This window comes from Eubalaena glacialis, chromosome 11 (assembly GCF_028564815.1).
Source record: "Eubalaena glacialis isolate mEubGla1 chromosome 11, mEubGla1.1.hap2.+ XY, whole genome shotgun sequence".
Taxonomy (NCBI): Eukaryota; Metazoa; Chordata; class Mammalia; order Artiodactyla; family Balaenidae; genus Eubalaena; species Eubalaena glacialis.
In genome coordinates, this window is record NC_083726.1 from 39841073 (window position 1) to 39866967 (window position 25895).

The 25895-nt window shown below is 35.9% G+C and overlaps 1 protein-coding gene across 3 annotated transcripts in view; it reads left to right on the forward strand.

The window, feature by feature from the left end:
* PPP1R12A (protein phosphatase 1 regulatory subunit 12A) overlaps positions 1 to 25895 on the forward strand; it is a 149701-nt gene that overhangs the window by 63245 nt on the left and 60561 nt on the right. For all 3 annotated transcript variants that reach the window (XM_061204151.1, XM_061204152.1, XM_061204153.1), the window contains exons 3-4: positions 14960 to 15078; positions 24013 to 24172. In XM_061204151.1, the coding sequence (XP_061060134.1) occupies positions 14960 to 15078; positions 24013 to 24172 (279 nt within the window). The remainder of the gene's footprint in view (positions 1 to 14959; positions 15079 to 24012; positions 24173 to 25895) is intronic.

Below are 25895 nucleotides of genomic sequence, written 5' to 3' on the forward strand. Positions count from 1 at the left end.
AAATAATGAGTTGGTTTACTAGTTACCTTCAAAAAGGACTAATTGATTTTTTTGAGATCTAAATAACTTGAGCACATGCATTTAAACGTACTTGATGTATTTCAATCCATTGCAGTTATTGCCCTTATTGATTAGCAAATTGTACCATCTTTGGTCTACAAGAGTCTCTTCATGTTGGCTTCTAAGACCTTGGGACATGACCAAATAAAGTGATCTTTAAAATCTTCCTTGCTCTTCAGTAGTATAAAAATGTTCCAGACTCATCTTTTATATTTCCTGCCGTGGGTCTGAAATTGCCATTTCTCTAAGGAAACCTGTTCCTTGTAATGGGTGCTAGAAGTGCTCATTGCTGCTGCATTGATCATTCTTTCAAATTCAAATTCAGCTTCAGGGTGTCTTTCTTTAACCTCTTCTATCTTGTATCAATATTTCCTTTCTCCCCTACTTTGTTGTCAAGAACTGTAGAATTAAAATAACACATAATTACTAATTTGCTTCATCATATATTACATATACATTAGATTGCTTATAACAATACCACAACAATAATGATTACTGAAAGCAGTTTGAAGTTTGGGGGTTTGTTTTTGGTTTTTTGGCAGGGGTGAGGGGGGTGACATTTCTTTTTGTTCTTATGGTATCCCACTTGGAATATACCATCAAATTACTGTGTGTGCTGAAGTCACTTGGAATAATTCTTTTCTGTGTGGTTATGCCACTAACTAGATATACCATTAAGTTCATTGTTTAAGTTTGTTTTTTGTTTAGTTTAATTTTGTTTTATAATTTACATAAAATACCAGGTTCTAACGGCAGTCCCTACTCTACCACCGTATTTCCTATGGGTAACATTTTTAAATGTTATATTTTATCCCAGTTTGTGTTTTAATATAAGTATTATTCCCCCTTTGCAGATAAATGAAAGACTGTCATACACTATTTCTCCACTTTTCTTTTTTCACTTAACAGTCTATCCTGGAGACCACTATATAGTGGGTTATAGAGCTATTTCTCATTGTTCTCTTCAGGTGTAGTATTTAGTACTCTGTTGTGCAGTGTCATTGTAGTTTATTCAGCTTGTCCTTCTTGATGGACCAGTGAATGTTATTTATTTGAATGAGTGTAACTTTAGCCTTGGCATTGTCTTTATTTTTCACATAAACAAAAATTCCTATGACTTATAAGAATAAAAAAAAATTTTGTATTTGAATAATAAAACTTAAATGATTTGTTTTATTAACATTTTGGTTATTGATGTGATTATAATTTCTTTTGTCTCTTTTTAATTTTGTCACTACATTTCTTTTTTAGGCTTCTGCCACAGATGTTTAAGGAATGCTTTTATCTTGAGTAGCTTTAGTGTTTGTATTAAACTTTTTCAATAGCAGAGAAAATTAGCCCTGTGTTAGGCTAGCATTATGTAGTTTCATAGTATATAGAATGGAATGTTGATTAATTAGTACATTTAACATATTTTTCTTCACGTTTGGAGTAGTTTTGAAGACATTGCTGAAGATTTCATATCATTATAATATACTGGTAGTGACATTCAGTGACATCTTCATGGTCTTATTTACAGCATGGAAAAAGTTTCATTAGCTTTGTAATTTGATCATTAAAGAATCAGCTATTTAAGGATATAACTTTTTAAAATATTTGTGGTGGCTTATTTATGGCGTGGCTTTTCTTCTTCATTATAACCTTTATTTCATAAACATACAACAGAATCCTCAAGATTTCTCTTGGCTTATCCTTCAGAATATATCCAGTATCTAACTATTTCATCACCTCTTTCATTTCTCCCTGATCCTGGACACTGTTCTTCACTGAAGTTATTGCAGTTGGAATCATTCTAACCATAACCATCCTCTTCCCCCCATCTGTTTTCTGCACAGCAGTCAGAATGATCCTTTTAAAATATTGCAAGTGGAATAACATCACATTTTTATTCAAAGCCCTTCACCCTCCAGTGGGTTTATAATGCATTTAGAAACCAGAGTTCTGGTGGCCTGCAGGCTATGGTTTGACCCTCTGTTACCTCTCTGATGTCATTTTCTCCACATTCTCCAGGCTCTCTTTGTTAGCCAAACTGGTCCCCTTGCTGAGCCTTTAAACAAACTAGGCATCTTGCTTCATAGTCTGCACCTGCTGATTCCTCTGCCTGGAATTCAATAATGTTATTTTTGGTAAAAGAATCAAATTCCTACCAATTTAAGAACTATATAAATTGCACCACCATGCCTATGAGAAACGTTATAATATTCCTGATATCAAGCTCAGAAATGAGACAACTCTATTTTAATCTTAACTTTGCTAATTAATTGTTATTAACTTTAGACAAATTACCAGCTTCTCTGAACCTCTGTTTCCTCATCTTTAAAATAGGAATGTTAACGCTTATCCCTATTCTATAAGATTATTGTGAAGATTAGATGAGATAGTGTTTATAAGACACTTGGCACAATCTATGGCATATATTTAGTTATCAGTAAAGTTAGCTGAATTAGTTGTTGTTATTCATAATTCTATTTTTGGTCACTACTTTTAGTGAAAAATAACTAAGCTCTTGGTTCTCCTGGATTATTTAATAAAGAAAACTATCATCTGATCATTTGGTCTTAGAGCAGACCTAGCTAGATGAGAGGAGCAGGGGAGAGTGAAGTAGTCATTTGTCCTATTTACTTTGATATGGGGGTATTTGAGCACCAAGAAGAGTTGGCAAATCCATGCATTTCGGTTATTTACATATTTCTTGTCAAGAATGATACATAGTTAGTGTAAAGCAGACTATGTATTTTGATTAGAAGTCTTAGAAGGTGAAACTGAATCTAAGATCCTTTGAAAACACTAAAATTTTATTCGCAAGATACTTATTTATATCTTGCTATAATAATAATGAGGTATATTTGCCCAAAACTAATATTCTCATATACATTCTTACTCAGTTTTTTTTAACAACTGTATGGGCGTGTTCACTGTTATTTCCATTTCACAATCAGAACTGGACCCTCATTCTCAAGACTCAAATTCTGATGTTCTTTCTGTTCTATCACAACTGTCTCCTATAGTAGAGTTAGGCATTGTAAGATGTAAAAATGACTGCAACCGCTCCTAATCTTCAAGCTTTGACTTGACATGTCAAGTCAATACCAGTACTAGATAGAATAAATGGACCAAGAGATGTACAAGGAACACTGAGGAAGAAGTGATCAATTCTGTTTAGGCCATTCAGAGAAAGATTCCAGAGGAGGTGACATTAACTGTTACATTAAACAGTGAGCAGGGTTTTTGCCTCTGGAAGTTGGGAGTTGTCTGAGAAAAGTCATGTTATTCATAAACGGGAAATAATACATGGTTAAAGCTCTTTTAACTGGCCTCCACTCTTAACTAACATTTGCCATTTCTTTGTTAAAACATATTGACTGATTCCCATAAAGTTGTTAAAACTTAACGTTGCAACAAATAGACTACTTCTACTAAGCTCACTTACTTCTGTTTCCACCAGTTGAATTGCGAGCCTACCAAAAGTTAGTTGTGTGTGTTCTAGCCTATTAATATCTATTCCACTTGTTAGTGATTATATAATTTAATTAAATATCCAAAACTGATGAAATGTGTACAAAAAAGAAAGTTATTGCTATTACTAAGTTAAATATTTTGGAAAGCCTTAATAAAGGCAAGGTCCTAAAAATATAATTGCTGTTTAATTAGGTGTGGGTGCAACAAATGAAAGATTGAAAGAAAAAATATCTAGGAGTATATACTCAGATTGCTTTTCTGTTGACTTCAAGTGTTTGTTTCACTTTAAGACACTTTGAAGTCTTAGTGCATTATGACTGTCATTTATGCAAGAAAGGGAGCATGGATTTAAGTCATTGGAGACGTTCTCCAATATTGTCTACGTTGAAATAAATGTCTTGCATTTATTTATTTTCAAATATGTATTATGTTTTACTATTCCCTATTTCAATCAGCTTTTCTGGTTAACCAAGTAAGTACTGGTCGTGATTGCATTGGATAAAGGGACTTCTTTGGAGTCATCGTTTTTTGAGGAGAGGAGTGTTAGTGGTATATGGAGAGAGTAACTGATAAGACAGGAAGAGGGAACTGAGACTACAGCACAGAGGAATTTGTATGCCTTGCTAACTGACCTTTAGTGGTGATGCGTTTTTAGGAACATGATGATCCTTACTCTGTATTTTAAGAAGACAATTCTTGACTGATGAGTGAGTTTGAACAGATTAGGGATTAGGGAGTTAGAGAGCCAGGCCAGTGGCAGTGAGCTTGGAAGTGGGGCAGATCTGAAAGAAATTTGGAAAATAAAATTAATAAGGCTTGGTGTGATTCACTGGATCTAGATAGTAAGGTGGGAGGAAAAATCAAAGGTAGTGATAATGCTGATAATAGCTAGCATTTATTGAGTGCTTACTGTGTGCCAGTCACTGCTCTAAGTCCTTTAATATATATAATTTTGGTCATCCTAACAATTACATGAAAATATATTGCTGCCACCACCCCACAGGCCCAGATGCACAATTCCAAACCCTCAAAACTCTGAAAAATGACAAAATAAATTGTAAGTTTGGTGTAGGCTCATTTGGCAACACACCATGACTTGAACTGATACGAGGCTCTTTATAGTCTTTGTTTCTCCCCCACTTAACTAAACTTATTTTTTGCAAAAATATTAACGTGTTTGGTTATGGAGTACTGCCTCAGACTCAATAAGGGTGTTGCATAATCTACAATATTATATTTCTAAAATATGAAAAGTTTTGAGGGCTTCCCTGGTGGCACAGTGGTTAGGAATCCACCTGCCGGTGCAGGGGACACAGGTTCGAGCCCTGGTCTGGGAAGATCCCACATGCCATGGAGCAACTAAGCTTGTGAGCCACAACTACTGAGCCTGCACTCTAGAGCCCGTGTGCCACAACTACTGAAGCCAACGTGCCTAGAGCCTGTGCTCCGCAACAAGAGAAGCCACTGCAGTGAGAAGCCCGTGCACTGCAATGAAGAGTAGCCCCCGCCTGCCGCAACTAGAGAAAGCCTGCGCGCAGCAACGAAGACCCAGTGCAGCCATAAATAGATAGATAGATAGATAGATAGATAGAAAGAAAGAAAGAAAGAAAGAAAGAAAGAAAAGTTTTGAAATTTGGGTTTGGATGAGTGATGGTTGGCCCGTATTATAATTCTTATTTTATAGGTGAGGAAACTGAGTCATAGAGAGAAATCACACACGATAATTGGCAGAGCTAGGATTTGAACCTAGACAGTCTAACTTGTGAAGTCTGCACTTTAAGACACTACACCATTCTGCCTCCCTTTCTAGCCTTTGTAATTGGGAAAATGATGCCCTTTAACTTTAGTATTAAGGAATTAAAGAGCAAGATTGAGGGAAGCAGAGGAAAGAGTGTAGTGGAATGTGAATTTAAATAGGCCTAGTTTGAGATGCCAATTAAAAAGGTGCAATAGGAAGCCAGGACTTCTTTGGGTATGTTTATAATGCGTAAACTGAATTTCATCAAATCTAAGATGCCATCATCATAACACATTGTCATTATTTTATGTACCAATTTAAAAGGTTAAAAAAAAAAACTGTAATACAGTGTGTGTGGTTTTTTTGTTTTTAAGCACCTTGGGGTTTCCCCCCCCCCCGCCCTACACAGTATCATTCTTTATCTAATTGTAGTGTCTTGGATGCAGCATTGCTTAAGAATGTTTTATTGTTGCCTTTGGGATTTTCTTCTAAGCCACTGATAGCATTCTGCAAGTGTTGTTGGTGGTGCTTTCTTGATCTTACTACAAGGTATCAACAAAAAGTTTCAGACACCATCCAGGAAGACATTTTAAGTAACAGTTAAGCTCAGTAAATAAGGTATCAAAGGTATGAATGCACATAAATCAGTTGAAGTTGAAAACAATATGAATAGCTGTGACTGGGGTTACCTGAAGACAGATGATGACAACCATATCGTGGCCATTATCCATTGCTAAGACATCATTGATTGTAAGGTCAATAGATTGTAGAAGATTTCAGCAATATTAAAATTTGGGGGAAATGTATATCTTAGAATTATTACACAATGAGTAGGATTTTTGCCTCTGGGAATTGGGAGATACAGTAATAAAGTAAGACAGTAGTGCATGTAATTGATTTTAATAAACAAAAATGCATTTTCAGGAGTTAGTGCATGGTCAAAGAAGTATAGTCACTGCTCTGGGGAATAATTAAGAGAAATAAGAAATGCTGAAGACAGAACCTACAGAATTTCCTGTATTTAAAGGTGGCTTTGCAAAGAGAAGAGAGGAATTTAAATCCTTCTGCACATTTTGAATTTGTTTTTGTGTTTTGTTTTGTTTTGACAATCCGGGTGCCTAGATAACTGGAAAATAGAGCCCACTTTCACAAATAGATTCATTTCTCTCACACACAGTAGCCTGGTCTTTGCCATTGGCATAATTAATTGTATCTGTAGCATAATTGTGAAACCATGATGTCAGAAATTTAGCACAGTATTTGGCAAGGTACATTAGTCCATGTTATTGGACTAGTAACAGGGTTTATATATAAAAATAATACTTCCACCTGTGGGATTTTGGTAAAATGAAATTTTTTAAAAGGTTAAAATTGGTAATGTTATAAACATTACAATTTCCTGACAATTAAAAATGAGAATTTCTGCTTCTTGGAAAATAGAATAGATATGTTTTTCCCTATTCCTCCTGCTGAATACAACTAAAAAGCCTGAACATGATATATAAAATATACAAAGACTCTATAAGATGGAGAGAAGACAGAACAGCTAGGGATCTCAGGATCCAAAGAATGACAGGAGTAAGTTTTTGGCTTTTCTCTTTGCCTCAGATATACCACACTTGGAACTGAGGAAGCTGATAACCGAGAAGCACCAATGGCCCCACACTGCCCCCCCAAAAAAGCCCCAACAAAAGCCTAAACTCTTTAGCCAAATACTAGGAGAGGGGCACCCTAAAACCTTAAAAAAAAAAAAAAAAAACTACTCCAGCCAAACACTGCAGAAAAAAACCTTGGTCCCACCCACACCCTCACTAGCAAAGGCCAGGTAGGGAGCGTAGACTTCCAACATTACCAGGCTATCATGAGGTGCCCTAGCACCTCTACTGTCATGATGTCAGATTAGGCCAGATACAGAGCCTGCCGAGATTTTCATCCCCATCGGATAGTTAACTAGCCCTCCCCTAACTGGCACTGGAGACCACGTGGGAAGCCTGGACTTACACCCCCACCTGGCAGTAAAAAGGAGCTCCTACTCCTCCCCACTGGGGTGGAGTCAGAAGAGGCCTGGTTGAGAGTAAAGACTTTCACCACCACCCATCAGTAAAGAGGCCTAACTCTTTCTCCCCTTATGGTGTCAGTGGAGGCCACATAGGGTGTAGTAGTGAGGCACCCATAGCCTCCTTAGCCAGGGGGGTATCAGTGAAGGCTTGGTGGGGAGTCAGAAGTAACAAGGAGCTGCTCCATCGCTAGTGTCAATGGAGGCTGAGTGGGGAACCTGAACTTCTACCCCTACCTTGTAATAATGAGATGGCACCTCCGCATCTTTTCTGCTAGACCAGGGCCAAATATAGTCAGCTAACATAGAAGATTTAAGCACAATCTAGAGTCTCATAATATAATGCCCAGAGTGTTCAGATTTCAATTGAAAATCAGTTGTCATACCAAGGAACATTTCAAATTGAATGAAAAAGACAATAGAGACCAGCATTAAGATTACAGAGATATTAATCTTAAAATTATTTGACAAAGATTATAGAGCGGCTATCACAAAAATGCTTCAACAACCAATTACAAGTATGCTTCAAACAAATGAAAAAAAGTCTCAGCCAAAAAAAGTCTGCAAAGAAATAGAAGATATGAAGGGGAACCAAATGGGAATTTTGAAACTGAAAAATCCAGTAACCAAAATGAATAGCAGATAGGCTCAGCAGCAGAATGGAGGGGATAGAAGAAAGAATTGGTGAACTGAAAAACAGAACAATAGAAATTACCAAATCTGGGCAACAGAGGGAAAATAGACTAAAATAAAATGAACAGAGCCTCAGGGGCCTGTGGGAGTATACCAGAGAGCTAACATTTATGCCATTGGAGTCCCAGAAGAAGCAAAAGAGGGCATGGCTGGAAAAGTATTTAAAGAAATAATAAATGATGACTAAAAACTTACTCAAACTTGGCAAAAGATATAAACCTACAGATTCAAGAAGTTTAGCAAATTCCAAACAGGATAAACCAAAGCAGTTCTGAAAACAAAAGACAAAGTAAAAATCTTGAAAGCAATGAGAAAGGAACTACTATAACATTGGGGCAGGGGGCATTGCATTAAAGCAGACTTCTCATCAGAAACATGGAGACCAGAAGGAAGTGGCACAACATTTGTCAGGTGCTGAAGGAAAAAACTGTTATTTTAAAGAAAACTTTCAAAAGTTCCAGGTCAGAACTTTTGTTTGGATTCTTACTGTTATAGTTACTTTCAGTTGTTTTTTATTGTGATATAGAACTTCAAATATGAAATAGGAAAGTGCATTCCCACTGAAGATGCATAAGGTTATTTACACTGATTTTATGTTGCTCAGAGGCTTCCAAAAGAAAATAGCATTTATTTACTTATTTATTTTAAAATATATTTTATTTATTTATTTTGGGCTGTGTTGGGTCTTTGCTGCTGCACGTGGGCTTTCTTTAGTTGTGGCGAGCGGGGCTACTCTTTGTTGCGGTACGCAAGCTTCTCATTGCGGTGGCTTCTCTTGTTGTGGAGCACGGGCTCTAGGCGCGTGGGCTTCAGTAGTTATGGCACGCAGGCTCAGTAGTTGTGGCACACGGGCTTAGTTGCGCTGCGGCATGTGGGATATTCCTGGACCAGGGATCGAACCCGTGTCCCCTGCATTGGCAGGCAGATTCTTAACCACTGCGCCACCAAGGAAGTCTGCATTTATTTTTGAAGTTAATAGTACAATGTTCTCTTACCCGTCTTTGAAAAGTTCAGGTAGCTTAGTTTTCATAATTTCTGTCTCATTGGATGGCTTTGAGTAATTCATTTGAATTTTCAAGAAACAACTATTTCAGTGGTTTTCTGACTTTGTGGTTTGTTTTTTTTTATTGTGGTAAAAACATAATATTAAATATATCATCTTGGCCATTTTGAAGTGTACGGTTTAATAGTGTTAAGCATATTCACATTGTTTTGCAGCAGATCTCTAGGATTTTTCATCTTGCAATACTAAAACTACCTGGTAAACACTAATTTCCCCTCCCCACTCCCCTAGCCCTTGGTAACCACCTTTCTATTTGCTGTTTTTATGATTTTGACAACTTTAGAGGCTTCATATGAGTGGAATCATATAGCATTTGGCCTTTTGTGACTGGCTTATTTTGCTTACCATAATGGCCTTGAGATTCATCTGTATGACAGAACTTCTTTTTTAAGGCTGCACTGACGTTTCAAATTTTAAAAATTCAGGTATTGAATACACAAAAAATCCATGTATTGGTTAAAACAACTTCTTGATACTAGTTTTTCTACAGTAAATAAAACAATGTACATTGTTTGAACACTAAATATACTCAGCTCGTGCTGATGAAATTTCTTTCTCTTTGTCTCTTTGATTACTATGTTCTCATTAGCTTCTAATTTAAAGACAAGGGCTTTAATTAAAACATCAAATTTTTAAAATGAACTATTTCTCCTTCTCAATCTCTTCTGTGGTTTGGCTTTTGACAAAACTCAGAATCCAAGATAATTATGAGACTGTCAAATTTGTCTGCCGAATTCAGTTAACATTGAATCATTCTAACCCAGATAGAATCCTATCCATCTAATATACCACATCCAAGTTGCAACTGATAACTTGGTTAACAAGTTTTACACCTTTTATTAGATTTTTAAATTCACACATATGCAAATAATTTTGTAGAAATCCATTTGGATCATGTCTTGAATTTGAGGTTTATTAATTATCCGAAATTATTTATTGACTCAAAGCTGTAGGTTATTATAAATCTCAGTAAACCTAGCAGTTTACCATTTTTCACTTCAGTAATTTATAATGATTTTCATCATTCAATAGGTGGCATCTCCTATGTTGGCCTCTTTTGTATTGCTTAAGGACATCATTAACCATTGTTAAGCAAATAAAAGCCTGCCCTTTTTTTTCCTTCGAACCCTGAAGCATTCAAAAAAGTTACCCATCTGAGAAATAGCCTAATATTCTGACTTTAAGTTTGGGACTCCTGTGTGAAATCTTCATAGTTTTTTTTTTTTTTTCCCAAGAAATCTTACAATAAATATAGTGTATTTTTCCTAATCAGCAGTCCCATGAGCTGCTTTTAATACCCCAGCCCTTTTTGTTCTGAAGGAAATCTGACCATCTGTTTTCAGTATCTCCAAGGGTCCCACAAAGTGAATTTCTGGTATTCCAGATAGCCTGTATTTTGTTTCACATTATCTTAAACATTGCTTTCTAAGTGTGATGATTTTGCATGATGTGATAACAGATAGAATTTTAATTTTATTTTTAGACATTAACTCATTTAAACATAACACAGCCCTGTAAGTTACCTATAAGCTAGGTTTCAAATGTTTTAAGTTAATGAATATCACAAAGCTGTCAAGAAACAGAGGTGGGAACCAAACCCAAAGTCTGCAGAATTTAAATGTTTATGCTTTTTTTTCACCCAACCAGTCTTTGAATGGCTTTTTGAGATTATTCGTGGTAAATAAGAATTAATGCCATGGGGTTTTATTTATTTATTTATTTAATTTACATTTGCAAATAATAGTTCTTGAGTCATGGAGAGGTTTGTGAATTGTATGCATACATATTTATACCTAAACTTTTGGCTCAAGGATTGCTCCAGGCCCTACTTCCTGCCAGCAGTTTTCGGAACTTTACTCTTGTTAGTTTCTCTTAACATCCTTCCTGTTTATATAAATTTTGGATTGTCTCTTTTTGGCTTTGACCTGTTATTTCCTTGAGACTCTGCTTCCCTCTGCTAGCACTGCAGCCACTCTGAGGTCTTCCTTTTATTCTGTCTTTACATCCTGTGAATGATTTCTAATACCTAAGCAAAATATACGTGGTTTTATGTAAATATCTCTAATTGTTTGAGATTTTGTCTAGCAGAATACGTACATATTCCCCTGGAGCATAGCACAGGTTCTACTCCACTAATATCTTATTTTTTTTGCTCCAGATTCATTTATTTATTTATTTGTAGTATATAAATATTCATTAGTTTTATATTACATTTTTTAAAACTGTGAAACAGAAAAAGTTTCTTCAGTTCAAATATGACTTCTGTTTGTAGAAGTCCCCGTGAAGATTATAAAAAGGAAACATTGTTTCGCACAAAGAGAAATGTTTATAACATATTATTAATTGTAAAAATACCAGGCTACAAAATGGCATGGTAGCCATTTTGTGGTCTAATATACATACACAAAATAAACTTGCTGCAGAAAACTAGGATAACAAAAAAAATCTCCCCCTTCCCCCCCCACGAAAACCCCAACTAATACAAATCCCTCCTAATGTGGGACTTCCCTGGTGGTCCAGTGGTTAAGACTTCACAATTCCACTGCAGGGGGCGCGGGTTTGACCCCTGGTCCAGGAACTGAGATCCTACATGCCGCGCAGTGCGGCTAAAAAATAAAATTAAAAAAGCAAATCCCTCCTAATGCTACCTCTGTTAACTTTATAGTGTATATTCTTTCCTTTTTCTATCTTTCTCTTTCTATGTGTGTGTGTCTTGTAAAAGTGACATCTCCACACAGATATCAATAGCTAGTTGATAAAGTCCTTCTTAAAGCAAAAGATTGACAGACCTGACTTCATACAACCTTTAAATTTCACTCAAATACAAAATGCTGTAAGAAAAGGTTTTTTTTTTTTTAATGTGGTGACAATATGGAAAAAATATGTGCAACACATCTATTTGTCAGAAGGAGGGAATAACTTATTTTTTTGTGTATCATTTATTAGTACCACCGTCCATCTATCACAGACAAGTCAAGAACTTCAGTGTATCATAGACACCTTCCTCGCCCTCGCTTCTCATATCCAGCTGATCTCTAGTATCTCCTAGATATCTATGGAATTTATCCATTTCCTCCATCAAATTCAAGCTTCCAACATAATTTTTGTCTACTGCTACAGTAGCTCATTAGCTGGTCTGCCTACTTTCATTCTTTCTCCATTCTCATTTATTTTCCATACTTCACAAAGTGATCTTTTTGAAACACATACTTGATCATTTACAGATCTTACAAAATAAACATTCACTGACTTTGGGGTGTACCTGACATATTATATAGAGATTGATTCTTTCATTTACTCTCAGGAGAATGAACCAAACCCTTGTCTAGCCATACACACTTCCTGTCACAGGTTTTTGGTGCCTTTTGTTCTCTCTTCTGGAACATACTCTCCTTCCATTATGTGTGCTAGTACCTATATGTTGTTCAGAGAATCCTTTCCTGACCTTACTAAATCAAATTATTCTATTATTCACTTGTAGACATAACTCACTGTTATAAGACATCAAAGTTTTACATGTATTTAGGTAATTAATCTAGCTCTCTTTCTAGATTATAAGATCTTTGAGGGGAAGATCTGCATTTGTTTTTGCTTACTATTATATGCCTGACATGTAACATAGTGGTAGATACATAGCAGACACCTGTCTTAGTCAGCTTTGGCTGCTGTAAGAAAATGCCATAAACCGGGATGCTTAAACAGCAGACATTTGTTTCTCACAGTTCTGGAGACTAGACAGTTCAAGATCAAGGTGCTGGCCAATTCTGTGTCTGGTGAGGGCTCTTTTCCTGACTTGCAGATGGCTGCCATCTTGCTGTGCCCTCCATGCAGAGAGACAGTGAGCTCTACTCTCTTACTCTTTAAAAACATTAATCCCATCATGGGTTCTCCAACCTCATGACCTCATCTATACCTAATTACCTCCCCAAAGCCCTACCTCCTAATAGCATCATATTGGTGGTTTGGTGTTTCAACATGAATTTTGGAGGAACACAAAACCATTCAATCTATAACAACACCCCATAAGTATTTGTTGAGTTAAGGCACACATTAAAAATATAAGCAGGGGCTTCCCTGGTGGCGCAGTGGTTGAGAATCTGCCTGCCAGTGCAGGAGACACGGGTTCGAGCCCTGGTCTGGGAAGCTCCCACATGCCACGGAGCAACTAAGCCCGTGAGCCACAACTACTGAAACCTGCGCACCTGGAGCCTGTGCTCCGCAACACGGGAGAGGCCGCGACAGTGAGAGGCCCGCGCACCGCGGTGAAGAGTGGCCTCCACTCGCCGCAACTGGAGAGAGCCCTCGCACAGAAACGAAGACCCAGAACGGCCAAAAATAAATAAATAAATAAATAAATTTATTAAAAATAAAAAGAAATAAAAATATAAGCAAAAGAAGTAAATAAGTTCACAAAAGGAGAAAATACAAATGCTAGTGAACATATCCAGATTTTTTTTCAAACTCGTGTGTAATCAGGAAAGAGAACAATGATAAGATGCTTTATTCTCATCACGTTGAGAAAAATTTTGAAGATTGATAATGTCAAATGTCCATTTAAGAACACATCCATTAGGAGGATGGCATTAAATAAAAGTATGATCCAGCCATATTGTGGAATATTTTTCAGCTATTAGAAGGCAAGTGTTGCACTCCAGTACATTTAAAGTAATCCCATTAATTTTTGTTTTACAAAAAGAACCTCAAAAGTGACTGTATATATTTCTTTGTAGACACACATATAAATTAATAGCAAAGGTACCAGAAAGATATTTGCCATGCTGTTGATAGTGTTTATCTCTGGGGAGGGAACATGATAACAGAAGGAGAGATGTAAGGGAGTTTTTTCTTTTTTTCTTCTTTTTTTAAAACTCTGAGGGCTTTTTTTCCTTCACTGTTTTGATAATGCGAATATTGTCATGTAGTCTGTAAAAAAAAAAAAATTTACAAATAAGAGTTAGATTGATTAGGAACATCGGAAAAAAGGGAGCCATTCTTTATATATAGAAAAGTAAAATCAGGGATGCCAAAAGAACATGGCTTAATCTGGAACTACAAACAGTTCCATATTGTTGGAGTCTAAAGTGTGATACAAGAAGGAAGAGGAATGAGGCTGAAAAGAAGACAAAACCAGATTAGTAAGGGCCATGTAGGTATGTTTTCTCCTAGCATGGACAACCATTCAAAGAATTTTAAGTTGGAAATTGACTCCGGTTGTGTTAAATAGATGATTCTGGGAGATGTGCAGTTGGCATAGTGAAAGAGATTCGCAACCATTTTGTATCTGGATCCCTTTGGCAGGTTTGATGAAGCCTGTGAATATGTTCTTAGTATTGTGTTTTGGATGCATAAAATAAAATACTGAGTACAAAGTATGTATGTGCTTCTTTAGTAACACATTAAATAAAAAGACTTAGTAGTTGGTCTAATAATTACCTTAATTTCAAAATAGTGATGAACATACACAGTATTTTAATATATCTGTATCAGCTGAATGACCTTCTGAATTATGCCCATGAGCCCAAGGTTAAGAACTATTGCTTATGGCATGAGACTGGGAGCATGAAGTTCAGTTAGGAAACTAGTCAATATGGAGATAATGAAAAATCTTAATGGAGACAGTCTGAAATAATCCTATGAAAGACTTTGTAATTATTTTAAAATAACATTTTTGTATTAGTTAATTGGTGTACATTATAGAAAAATTTTAGGAAACGTAAAATTTTAAAAAGGAAAGAAAACATGCTTTATGGTAGTTTCTTAAAACTTAATACCTATGCTATCCTTGGTTTTTATTGCTGCTCTTGCATAGGAGCTTGCCTCATTAGCTATGCATTCAGTCTTATTTTGATGATACCATCATTGCTTAACTCTCTTCCCTTTAATTTTACAGGTTTTTGATTGGTCAGGGAGCACATGTAGGAGCTGTCAACAGTGAAGGAGACACACCTTTAGATATTGCTGAGGAGGAGGCAATGGAAGAGCTACTTCAAAATGAAGTTAATCGGCAAGGTAATGTAACCAACCTAGATGGAAAATATGTTTAAAACTGTTTTGTAAAGAATATGATACTTGACTTTTTCAATAAATGTTGACATTGAAGGGCAATCGTAATTTGAGTGGAAAAAAAATCAGTTTACCTAACAATATGTGAAGTAAGGTTCTACTTGAAAAAATATATGATTCTTAACTCTACGTCTTTTTAATATTTTTAAAGTTGAAAGAAGTATCATGAGTGGTAGGGTAAGGTGTGAAATTATCTGTCAATAAAGGCTTTGGAGAGAAGTAAAACAGGCAAAGGGGATAAGGAAGTATACGGGGTGAATGAGACACATTGCAAATTTAAAGAGTGGTCAAGAAGTCGTCACTGATAAGGTGGTATTTAAGCTAAGGTCTTACTGGGGTGATGGAATGAATCATGTAGGTCTGGGGAAAGAACATTGCATACAGAGGAACCAATGAATTCAAGGATGGGAGGGTGCCTGGTGTTTTCAGAGAAGCAGCAAGTGTGACCAATATGACTGAAGCAGGCAGAACAAGGAAGACGCTGGAAGGAGATGAGGTCACAGAAGTAGCAGTGGACCATATCACATGGGGCCTTGTGGGCCATTGGAAGGATTTTAGCTTTTAATCTGAGTGAAATAGTGAGCTAGTGGAGGGTTTGAGATAGAGGAGTGACATGATCTGACTTGCTTTAGAAAGGATCTCCGGGGCTATTGTGTTGAGAATAGATTGTAGGAAGGTAAGGGCAGAAGTAGGAGAATGGCAAGGGCAGGAGTAGGGTGGCAGTAGACAAAGTGATGAGAAAAGATTGGATTTTAGATATATTTTGAAGGTTTGGCCAAGAAGACTATTGAGTGATTAAAACTACAGTGTGTAAGAAAGAAGAAGGCAGGGAAGATTCTAAGATTTTTGGTTTGAGCCACTAGATGGGTGAAGTTTTTATGAGAGGTGTGAATGTTGTGGGAAAAGTAAGTTTTGTAGGGAGAGTTCAGGGGTTCATTTTTCAGACATGTTAAGTTTGTTTTGCCTATTAGATATCCAAGCAGTTGAATATGTTAATAGAGAGAGGTACAAGCTGGAGATATAAATTTGGGAGATGTCAATTTATAGATGAGGAATGATTGCTTATGGGTAGAATTTCTTTCAGGAGTGATGAGTGTTCTAAAACTGTGATAATGGTTGCACAGCTCTGCAAATTTACTAAAACCACTGAATTGTATACTTTAAATAATATGTGAATTATATCTCAATAAATATAAAGCTGTATAATACAGCAATTCCTCTTCTGGACATATAACCAAAGAATTAAAAGGAAGGTTTCAAAGAGATTTTTGTACACCCATGTTTATAGCATTATTCACAATACTAAAAGATGGAAGAAAACCAAGTGTTCATCAATGGATGAATGAATAAACAAAATGTAGTATATACTTACAGAAAATGCTGCTCAGCATTAAGAAGGAAATTCTGACATATGCTACAGCCTGGATGAACCTTGAGAACATTATGCTATGTGAAATAAGCCAGTCACAAAAAGGCAAATACTGTATGATTCCACTTAACATGAGGTACCTCAAGTACTCAAAATCATAGAGAAAGTGGAATGATGGTTGTCAGGAGCTAGGAGGAAGTGGGAATGGGGATTTGTTGTTTAATTAGCATAGCATTTCAGTTTTGCAAAATGAAAAGAGTTCTAGACATTGCGCAACAATGTAAATGTACTTAACACTACTGAACTGTCTACTTAAAATGGTTATTAAGATAGTAAATTTTGTTATGCATATTTTACTACAACTTAAAAAAACTAATATATATATATATATAAATTACTGTGATTTCCACTATATTAAGTTATGTCTAGGCAGTGATTAAATGGGTATTATCAGAAGAGAACTGTGTTTTCCTAAGGTATGGGATATTGGTTTAGAAGGTTGACTCCTGCTGAAATGTGGTTCATCAGGAAATAAAAGCAGAGAAATAGAAGCTAAGTCAGTTCCTTGAGAAGAGATTTTTATTCCTTGGGATTAGGAAAATTCATAATGACTACCTGGTTGTTAAAATAAAAAAAAAAATCTTAGGCACTAAAACTGAAGAAATATTTAAATGCCTAAATAGAGTTGAGGCATTGTAACAAGTGGCTGAAAGTACCTGGAGCTCAGGAGAAACAAGGCACACATTAGGAAAATAGTCATAAATGGAGCTTGGATAAACACACAGAAGAGCTTTTAACAGCTGTGTCCTAAGCAAGCAATTTTGGAGTAATGGGATCTTCAAGACTTGAAGAAGCTGGAAGAATGGGTATAAAGTATCACAACCTGGATGAAGAGTCCCTTATCTGTCCAGCTTGCCCTGGTGAGTGCCCAGATAGATAGCAACAATATTGTTTAATAGTAGTTAGCAATTATTATGAACTGGGAAAGGCATGGATATGTACTGAAAACTTCTTGTCTTTAGTTTCCTTCTATATAAAGGAAACTGTTAGGAAGGCTGATTTTAGTTGTAATGATTCATTCAGTTTTGATTAAGGTGCCAGCATATGTTCTGAGTGCTGGGTATTTTTTTTAAGAGACACACTTTGTTCTTAAGGATTTCACAGTGTATAGAAGTGACAAATATATAAACAGAGCCCCACAATGCAGTGTGCTATGTGCTAAAATATAGGTAGGAACAGAATGATGTGGGAGAACAGAAAAGCCTATGACTAACTGTTTGCAGTAGTCAGGAAGGGTTTGAGAGTGATGACATTTGAGAGGGAGTTTACTTGGCAAAGAAGGGGGGTAGTGGACAAAAAAGGCATGTGAGACAGGGGTATCAACATGTGCAAAGAAAAGGAATTGGAGACATAGCATACGTGGAGAATTCATTAGAATTGGAATGGAGTAAAAAAGTCAGGATGGAATTAGTATGAGGTTGAGGCTTGAAAAGATTAGGCTGGAGCCAGATGGTGGACATCTCTTTTGTAGGCATTAGACAGATGCAACAAAGATCCCCAAGCAGGAAATTAACCTGATTGGATTTGGTTTTTAGTAATAAAGCAGCTGATGGTAATCTGGAGGATGCATTAGAGTGAGGGATACATGGTGGCATGCCTTCCTTGAAGAAGATTCTTCACTTAATCCAGGTGAAAGATGAAAAGGGCCAAAATGGTTACACTTAAGATGGAAAAGAGCAAAGAGCCAGGACTGTTTTCAGAAAATATTAAGGTAAAATTAAAACAGCTTGGTGGAGAATTGAATGTGGAGATGAAGGAAGAATTGAGGCCAGCTAATTTGCCTCCTGAAGTTTCCAGTTTAAGAAGTGATGATTGGATAAATTCACACGGGGAAAATGTGGGACAAAGCAGGAACGGATTTAGAGAGTGTATGAGTTTGTTTTGGGATATATTGAGTTTGGTTGCTAAAGCACATCTAGATGACAGTGTTCAGTGCACTGTTGGAATTTAGGAAATGTCAGGATGGAAAATGTAAATCTGGGAAAATAATAGGTGAGGGGAAATTCTGGAAAATAGTATATAGTATGACCCTGAAACTGAAAAGTAAAGAGCTGATACTAAAAATAATAGCTAACTCTTATTAAATACCGATTATTTGCCAGGCATTGAGCAAAAGGCTTTGCATGCATTATTTCATTTCATCCTCACAGCAATTCTAAGAGGTTAATACTACTATCACCCCATTTTACAGATGAGAAGCTGAGGCTCAGTGATTTGCCCAAGGTCATACATGTAGGAAGTCGTGCTGTATGTAGTTCAGTCCCAAACAGTGTAACAGATACCTTGAGCTCACACTCTTCATCACTGTACCATACTGCATTTTATTAGGAATATCTCCTAGAAAATATTTCATGATATTCATTTTATTCATATAATGGGAATACATGAATTTATGTAGCATAACTTTATTCCGAAGACACAAAAGATAGAGGCATCTCTAATAGAGTTTAACATTTATAAAAAGAGCACCCTAAATATATCTCTAGTAATGACAAGATTTCTCAAATTATTTATCCTGGTATGAAAGTTATTATTTAATATTTTAAAATTCTTTAATCACTCTTTTGGCTTTTATTTCTTATTCTAATATATTTGATTAACAACTAGTCATGCTTGAGTAGATTGCCTTTGAAAGTAGTAATGATTGAATAGTAGATGAAAGTATTTCTGGTTTATGTTTTAATGCAATTTTCTTTATTTAGTGCGGGACACAAGTCAATTTTTGCATTTCTTAGCTAACAAAATTCCAATTTGATTTTATTTTTTCTTACCTATGAGAATTGGCTACATTTCAAGCTAACATTTACTGTTTTTTTATAGCAGTGACGGATGTTAAATAGTCTTATCACTTTATTGTATCACACCCAATTTAGTTCAATATACATTGTTTTCGTTGCTTAAAAACCTTGCAATTATAGGTGGATTAAGGACCAGTTAAATTCATTATAAGATCTTCTTCCTATTAGACCACGATGCAGTAAAAGAGAAGCAGAATCATAGACTTTTAGAACTGATCATGATAACTAACACCTTAGTGCTTATTCCTGATCTAAACACTTCACATATAATATTAATTTAATCCTCGCAACATTGTGGATAGGTATATACTTTCATTACTCCTATCTTGCAAATAAAAGAACTGAATATTAGTGTAGATTGTGTCTTGCCCAAGGTAATAGAGCTAGTAAGTGGCAAATCAGGGATTGAAACCCAGCAGTCTAGGTTCAGATCTGTGTTCTTAACCCATTATGCTAATATTCAAAGAAGTTATGGCTTTCTTAAGGTTGCTAGCCTAGTTAAAGCACTGGAATTAGAAAACAAGTATTGTAATACATAGTCCAGTGGGGTTTAAACAAAAATTAATGGTCTATTGCTCTACTCAATGGTATTTTTGAAAAGATTTTAAGAACAAGAGTGGTTTTTTTTTTTCTAACTGGATTTTCTTAAGCATAAGAAATTTCTCTTCACATGTACTTTAATTTTAAACTTGAGTTGTATTTATATATAATTCATATAAAGGCACAATTTGGTGGCAACAGAGGGTAACTGCTTTGTAATTAGGTGAAGATAGCATGAAATTAGATAAATCCAGAAGTAAGAAGTAGCTGTTTTTTTATTTCAAGTCCAGAGGAAATTTAGAATAATAAAAGACAATAAAAGTCAGACTCTTTAAGATGATAAAGAGAAAAGGGATAATGATAATAAAGATGTTCATGTATTAAAAGATAGTAAAAAAAATTAAGCATAAGGAAATAAAATCAGTCTGAGAAAAGTCATTTAGTAGAAAGATTATTCTTAATGTATTAACAATTACAGCTTTATAATTTCTTTTATGAATAACATTAGAAGGCATTTTAAATAAGATGGGCTGATTATCTTTTGAGAGGAAATTTATATATGTATAAAATTGCATTATTATAGAAATGGTGATACTTTGTAATTAAAGATTATAATAAGTTTTGTCCGTTACATATATAGTGTATATAATTGTTTTTATAAAGTCTATTTGGAAAACCTTATTGCAAGTTTCTTTCAAATGTAGTAATGAGGGACTTCCCTGGTGGTCCAGTGGTTAAGAATCCGCCTTCCAACACAGGGGACGTGGGTTCAGTCTCTGGTCACGGAACCAAGATTCCACGTGCCATGGGGCAACTAAGCCTGCATGCCGCAACTACTAAGCCCACGCACTCTAGAGCCCGTGCACCACAACTACTGAGCCCGTGCGCCGCAACTACTGAGCCCGCATGCCACAGCTAAGACCTGACACAGCCAAATAAATAAATAAGTAAATATTTAGGAAAAAAAAGAAAAATTCAAGAGGATAGTTGGTTCTAGTACCAAGAGCAAACATTTGGGGAAAAAAAATGGGATCTCTAGTTTGAAGATGACTTTACCTGCACTTCTGTAATCTCGGGATTTTAAAAATGTTTTTCAGTCATGGCCTACTTTTTTGAGATTGAGCTTCAATTGAACAGTTTAGTTGTGTCTTGAATGAATGGTAATTTACTAAGCAAGCAAGGTAAGGATACATTCCAGATAGAGGATACTAGCTTGCACAACAGCACAGGCACATGATGTACTTGATCTACGTGAAGATCTATATGGTTAGAACACTGGGTGATGATAGAGGAGAAAGACTAGAGATTAAAAATGCATTGAGACCAAATCATAAAAGGCTCTGTCTGCTACAGTAAAGAGCTTGAGCTTTGTCTTGTAGGAGGTGAGCAATCATTGACAGATTTTTTTATAGAAAAGAGAGATGATTGTATTTTGATACAGAAAAACCAGTCTGGCAATGATGTGGGGAATGACTCAGAAGGAACTGAGGAGAATAAATTAAGGGCCAGCTGTAGTCGTCGAAGTGTGAGACATAAGACGAACTAAAATAGTGATTAGGGGCCATTAAGAAGACATTTTAGGAAAAAAAAAAGAAGACATTTTAGGAATGGCAACTCTGCTGACTAATTGGATGGAGGCTGGGGATAAGGTAAAGGGAGGGATTAAGGATGACTTCCAGGTTTCTGGGTAAGTATTGGAACCTAATATAGGAAATATAAGACAGACAGCAAGCAGATTGGCTAGGGAAAATTGAGATAAGATTTTAGCATTGAGTTTGAGGTGACTGTGTTACATTATTTTATTATGTATTATATTACATCCCTAGTTTTGACCTCTTCTCTGTTCTCCAGACTCAGATATCCAGCTAACTCCAATTAGATGTCTGTTAGTGCATTTCAAACTTCACATTTCCGAAATTGAAAATTTAATTTTTCTAGTTGCTCAGGCTAAAAACCTTTGATTCATCCTTGACTTCTCTTTTTCTCCTACATCCAAACTAACAGCAAATTCTGTTGGTTTGCCTTGAAGAATGCAGAATTTAACCTCTTTACTACCTTCACTGCTACCACCCTGGTTCAAGTTACCATCATCTCTTGCCTGAATTATTGTTATAGCCTCCCAGTCTATACCTCAGTTTTTACTCTTAACTTTTCAGCTTAAGTGATCCTCTTAAATTGAGTCGGATGTTGTCACCCTGCCCCCTGCTCATTGTCCTCACTACTCTATAGACACCCTGCCTTTTCCTAATCAGAAGAACATTCCAAGCAGGCTTCTACCTCAGTGCTTACTACAGACAATCCCTGACTTATCGTGGTTCAGTTTAATGATTTTTCAACTTTATGATGGTGTGAAAGCAATACACATTCAGTAGAAACCATACTTCAGATTTTGAGTTTCGATCTTTTCCCGGGCTAGTGATATGCAGCACATATTCCCTAGTGATGCTGGTCAACAGCAGCAAGCTGCAACTTCTGGTCAGCCACCTGATCATGAGGGTAAACAACCAAACTGATACACTTAAACAACCATTCTATACCTATATGACCATTCTGTTTTTCACTTTCAGTACAGTGTTCAGTAAATTACATGAGATATTCAGCACTTAATAATTTATTTATAAAACAGGCTTTGTGTTAGATGATTTTTCCCAACTGTGGGCTAATGTAAGTATTCTGAGCATGTCTAAGGTAGGCTACACTAAGCTATGACAGGATAGGTATATCATATGCAGTTTTGACTTAGGATATTTTCAACTTTTGATGGATTTATCAGAATGTAATCCCATTGTAAGTCAAGGAAGATCTGTAGTACTTCCCTCTGTCTGGAATATTCTCTAAGATTATGGTATGACTGTCACTTTATTTCTTGCTGTAATGTCACCTTATCAAAGAGACTGTTCTTTACCAACGTATATAAAATAACTTTCTCATTACCCTCTATAACTTTACTCTGCTTTTTTTTCCTTCACAGATGTATCATCTGCCATGTAATAGGTTCACTTCTAAACCCCTAGCACCTAATAAAGTACCTGACATATAGTAGAGACTCAGTACATGTTGACTGATTGATTGAATGAATGAGTGAATGAAAAATTCCAACCAGCCAATTGGATACATGGATATGAATTATAGAAGAGATCTTAGCTGAGAAGTTGTGTGTGTGTGTAATTATTTTTTACTCATGTATTTATGTATTCATCATTCATTCAGTAAACATTTACTGATCCCTTTTACTTTGTATCAGGTATCCATCCATATGGTGGGAATACAAGATAAAAAAGCAGTATATTTACCTTTTTTAATAAGCTCATTGTCTTCTGGAGTATAAATGCATCGTGGTATGTGCTATTTATTAAATAACCAGCATTTGAAGCCATAAAATAACATGAGATCACTGAGGAATTTCAGGATTATCATTTCTATTTTAATTTTTTTCTCAGGATGTTGAGTGCTTTGAAGGTCGTGTTCCTTTTTGAATTCTCCCCACTCTTATCACCTCAACCTAGCATAGCGCTTAATGCTTTTAAATGAATAAACATCTATATAACTTACTAAAATTATAAAACTGATACTGATGGTATGAACAATGTACTATGTTGGAAAAGGAAAGGGGTGTTGGTAGAAAAATAATCTGATTTAAGGTCTGTTCAATTTTAGATGAGGACAGGACCTCCAAGTTGAAGTGTTCAATAAACATTTGTACCTACTAGGCTAGAGTTCAGAGAACTGGTCAAAGCAGTGGATAAAAATTTGAGACTTAAATACATATGATTGTTTAAAACAACAAACTTTTTTTTTAGACCAAAGGATGGGGAATACCTTGGGGAATATTCAAATCTTCAAAAACAAAAGGAATAAGCAGAAAAGGTAAAAAGAAAGCCAAAATAATACTGTAGGGCAAAAATTAAATAGTCAATAGAGAATGCTAATAAAATATCTACAGTATTCCTACATTTCTTTATTTAACCAGCTTGTTCTAAGCAGCCCATTTTTCAAAAATATAATTTCACTTTCAATTTTCAATTAAACTTGGAATGTTTTAGATAATTTTATTTCCAAACAAAAACATTTACTATAGAGAAAAAAATGAAAAAAATTATTTTATTTTATCAGGGGTTGATATAGAAGCAGCTCGAAAGGAAGAAGAACGAATAATGCTTAGAGATGCAAGACAGTGGCTAAATAGTGGCCATATAAATGATGTCCGGCATGCAAAATCTGGAGGTACAGCACTTCATGTTGCAGCCGCTAAAGGCTATACAGAAGTTTTAAAGTAAGTATTGCTTCTCACAGTTGTTTTTCTGCTTTGATTTGTTTTCTTTATTTCACTTTTCCTTTTTTTAAGATACTTGCTAACATTATTTTGAAACAGCTTATGTAAGTTATTTAACGTCTGTTTACAGGGAGAAAGAGAAAACTACCTTGAATGTTATTGCTTTATTTCTAAAGTTCTTTCTTTCACTCTCAAATTTTGAGTATTCTACTGTTCTTCCATTGCAGTTTTCCAATAAGTGAAATTTAAGTGTCAGACAACCATTATATGTTACCTTCTGGCCTAGTAAATTATTAGAGTCACTTTGAGATTCCCAGATAGGTTAGCTCTGGATACAGAGACTACGAACAATGTTGTATATAAACATATTATCAAATTCTGAGAGCTTGATTCCTACTGATTGTTTATTTACATGTAATTTATCTGATTTTTATTTTTAGATTTTCACTACATGAACACTGGAATTCAGAGTGCTGTTAGCATAATATTAAATATTAAACCATAAGCAACTTAGACGATACAGGGTTATATACTGATCAACAAATGTCTTTGGGACAAAGCTCCTTTATGTCACAATAAATTTGTGTTTTGGTTTTTACTTATGCAGTGCAAATGTGTTGGCAACTATATGGAAAAAACAATTCAGTGCATAACTTTTGTTATATCTGTGTGAAGGCTAATAAGATTGGCCCTCAGCAAAATCTACTGCACCCTCTATGTTGCTTTTGTTCCACTTTGGTTTCTTATATCAATCCCTTCTCCTTATTCCCTCTCCTCAGTAAAAACAGTGAAGAAGTTTAAGTGGGTCAGTTATTCCAGGTTTCCTCCTATTTCAATCACTACTCACTTCAGTAATTTAAGCCTTCTCCTAGAATAGTACAGTTAACTTTTTTTAAAATGTATTTATTTTATTTATTTACTTTTGGCTGTGTTGGGTCTTTGTTGCTGCACGCGGGCTTTCTCTAGTTGCGGTGAGCGGGGGCTACTCTTCGTTGCAGTGTGTGGGCTTCTCACTGCAGTGGCTTCTCTTGTTGCGGAGCACTGGCTCTAGGCCTGTGGGCTTCAGTAGTTGTGGCACGCAGGCTCTAGAGCACAGGCTCAGTAGTTGTGGCGCACGGGCTTAGTTGCTCTGCAGCATGTGGGATCTTCCTAGACCAAGGCTCGAACCTGTGTCCCCTGCATTGGCAGGCGGATTCTTAACCACTGCGCCACCAGGGAAGCCCCTACAGTTAAGTTGTAATTAGTTTCCTTGTCCCATCTGTTTCTCTCTAATCCAAAACTTTTCAGACTTTCAAACCCCATTAGAGCGGGTCATGAAATGAACTTAGTGAGCTGTGAACAGCATTTAAAAAGAAAAAATCGAAAATATCAAAGAGTATCGCATATGGTAAAGGTATTTTGTTTCTTAAAATTCTTGTTTCTATAAACATATATATGAATACTGGATTGCACTGTAAAATAGATTTCTAGACTGCTTCCAAGTGGTCTTTGTAATTCAGTTGTCCAGGCTCTTAAAATCCTTCATTAAGATTCTCAGCAGGAATTGGGATGAATTGTAAACTCCTCAGCTTAGCACATAAGACCATTAGTCATCTGGCCATTGGTCCCTCTTTCAAGCTAAGCTGCTAGCATTGCTCCTCAGGCATGCATGATTCCAGCTGTATATATCTACTTGAAGTTCTTTCATGATGCCTTAATGCCTACTCTTGTTTCTATCTAGATA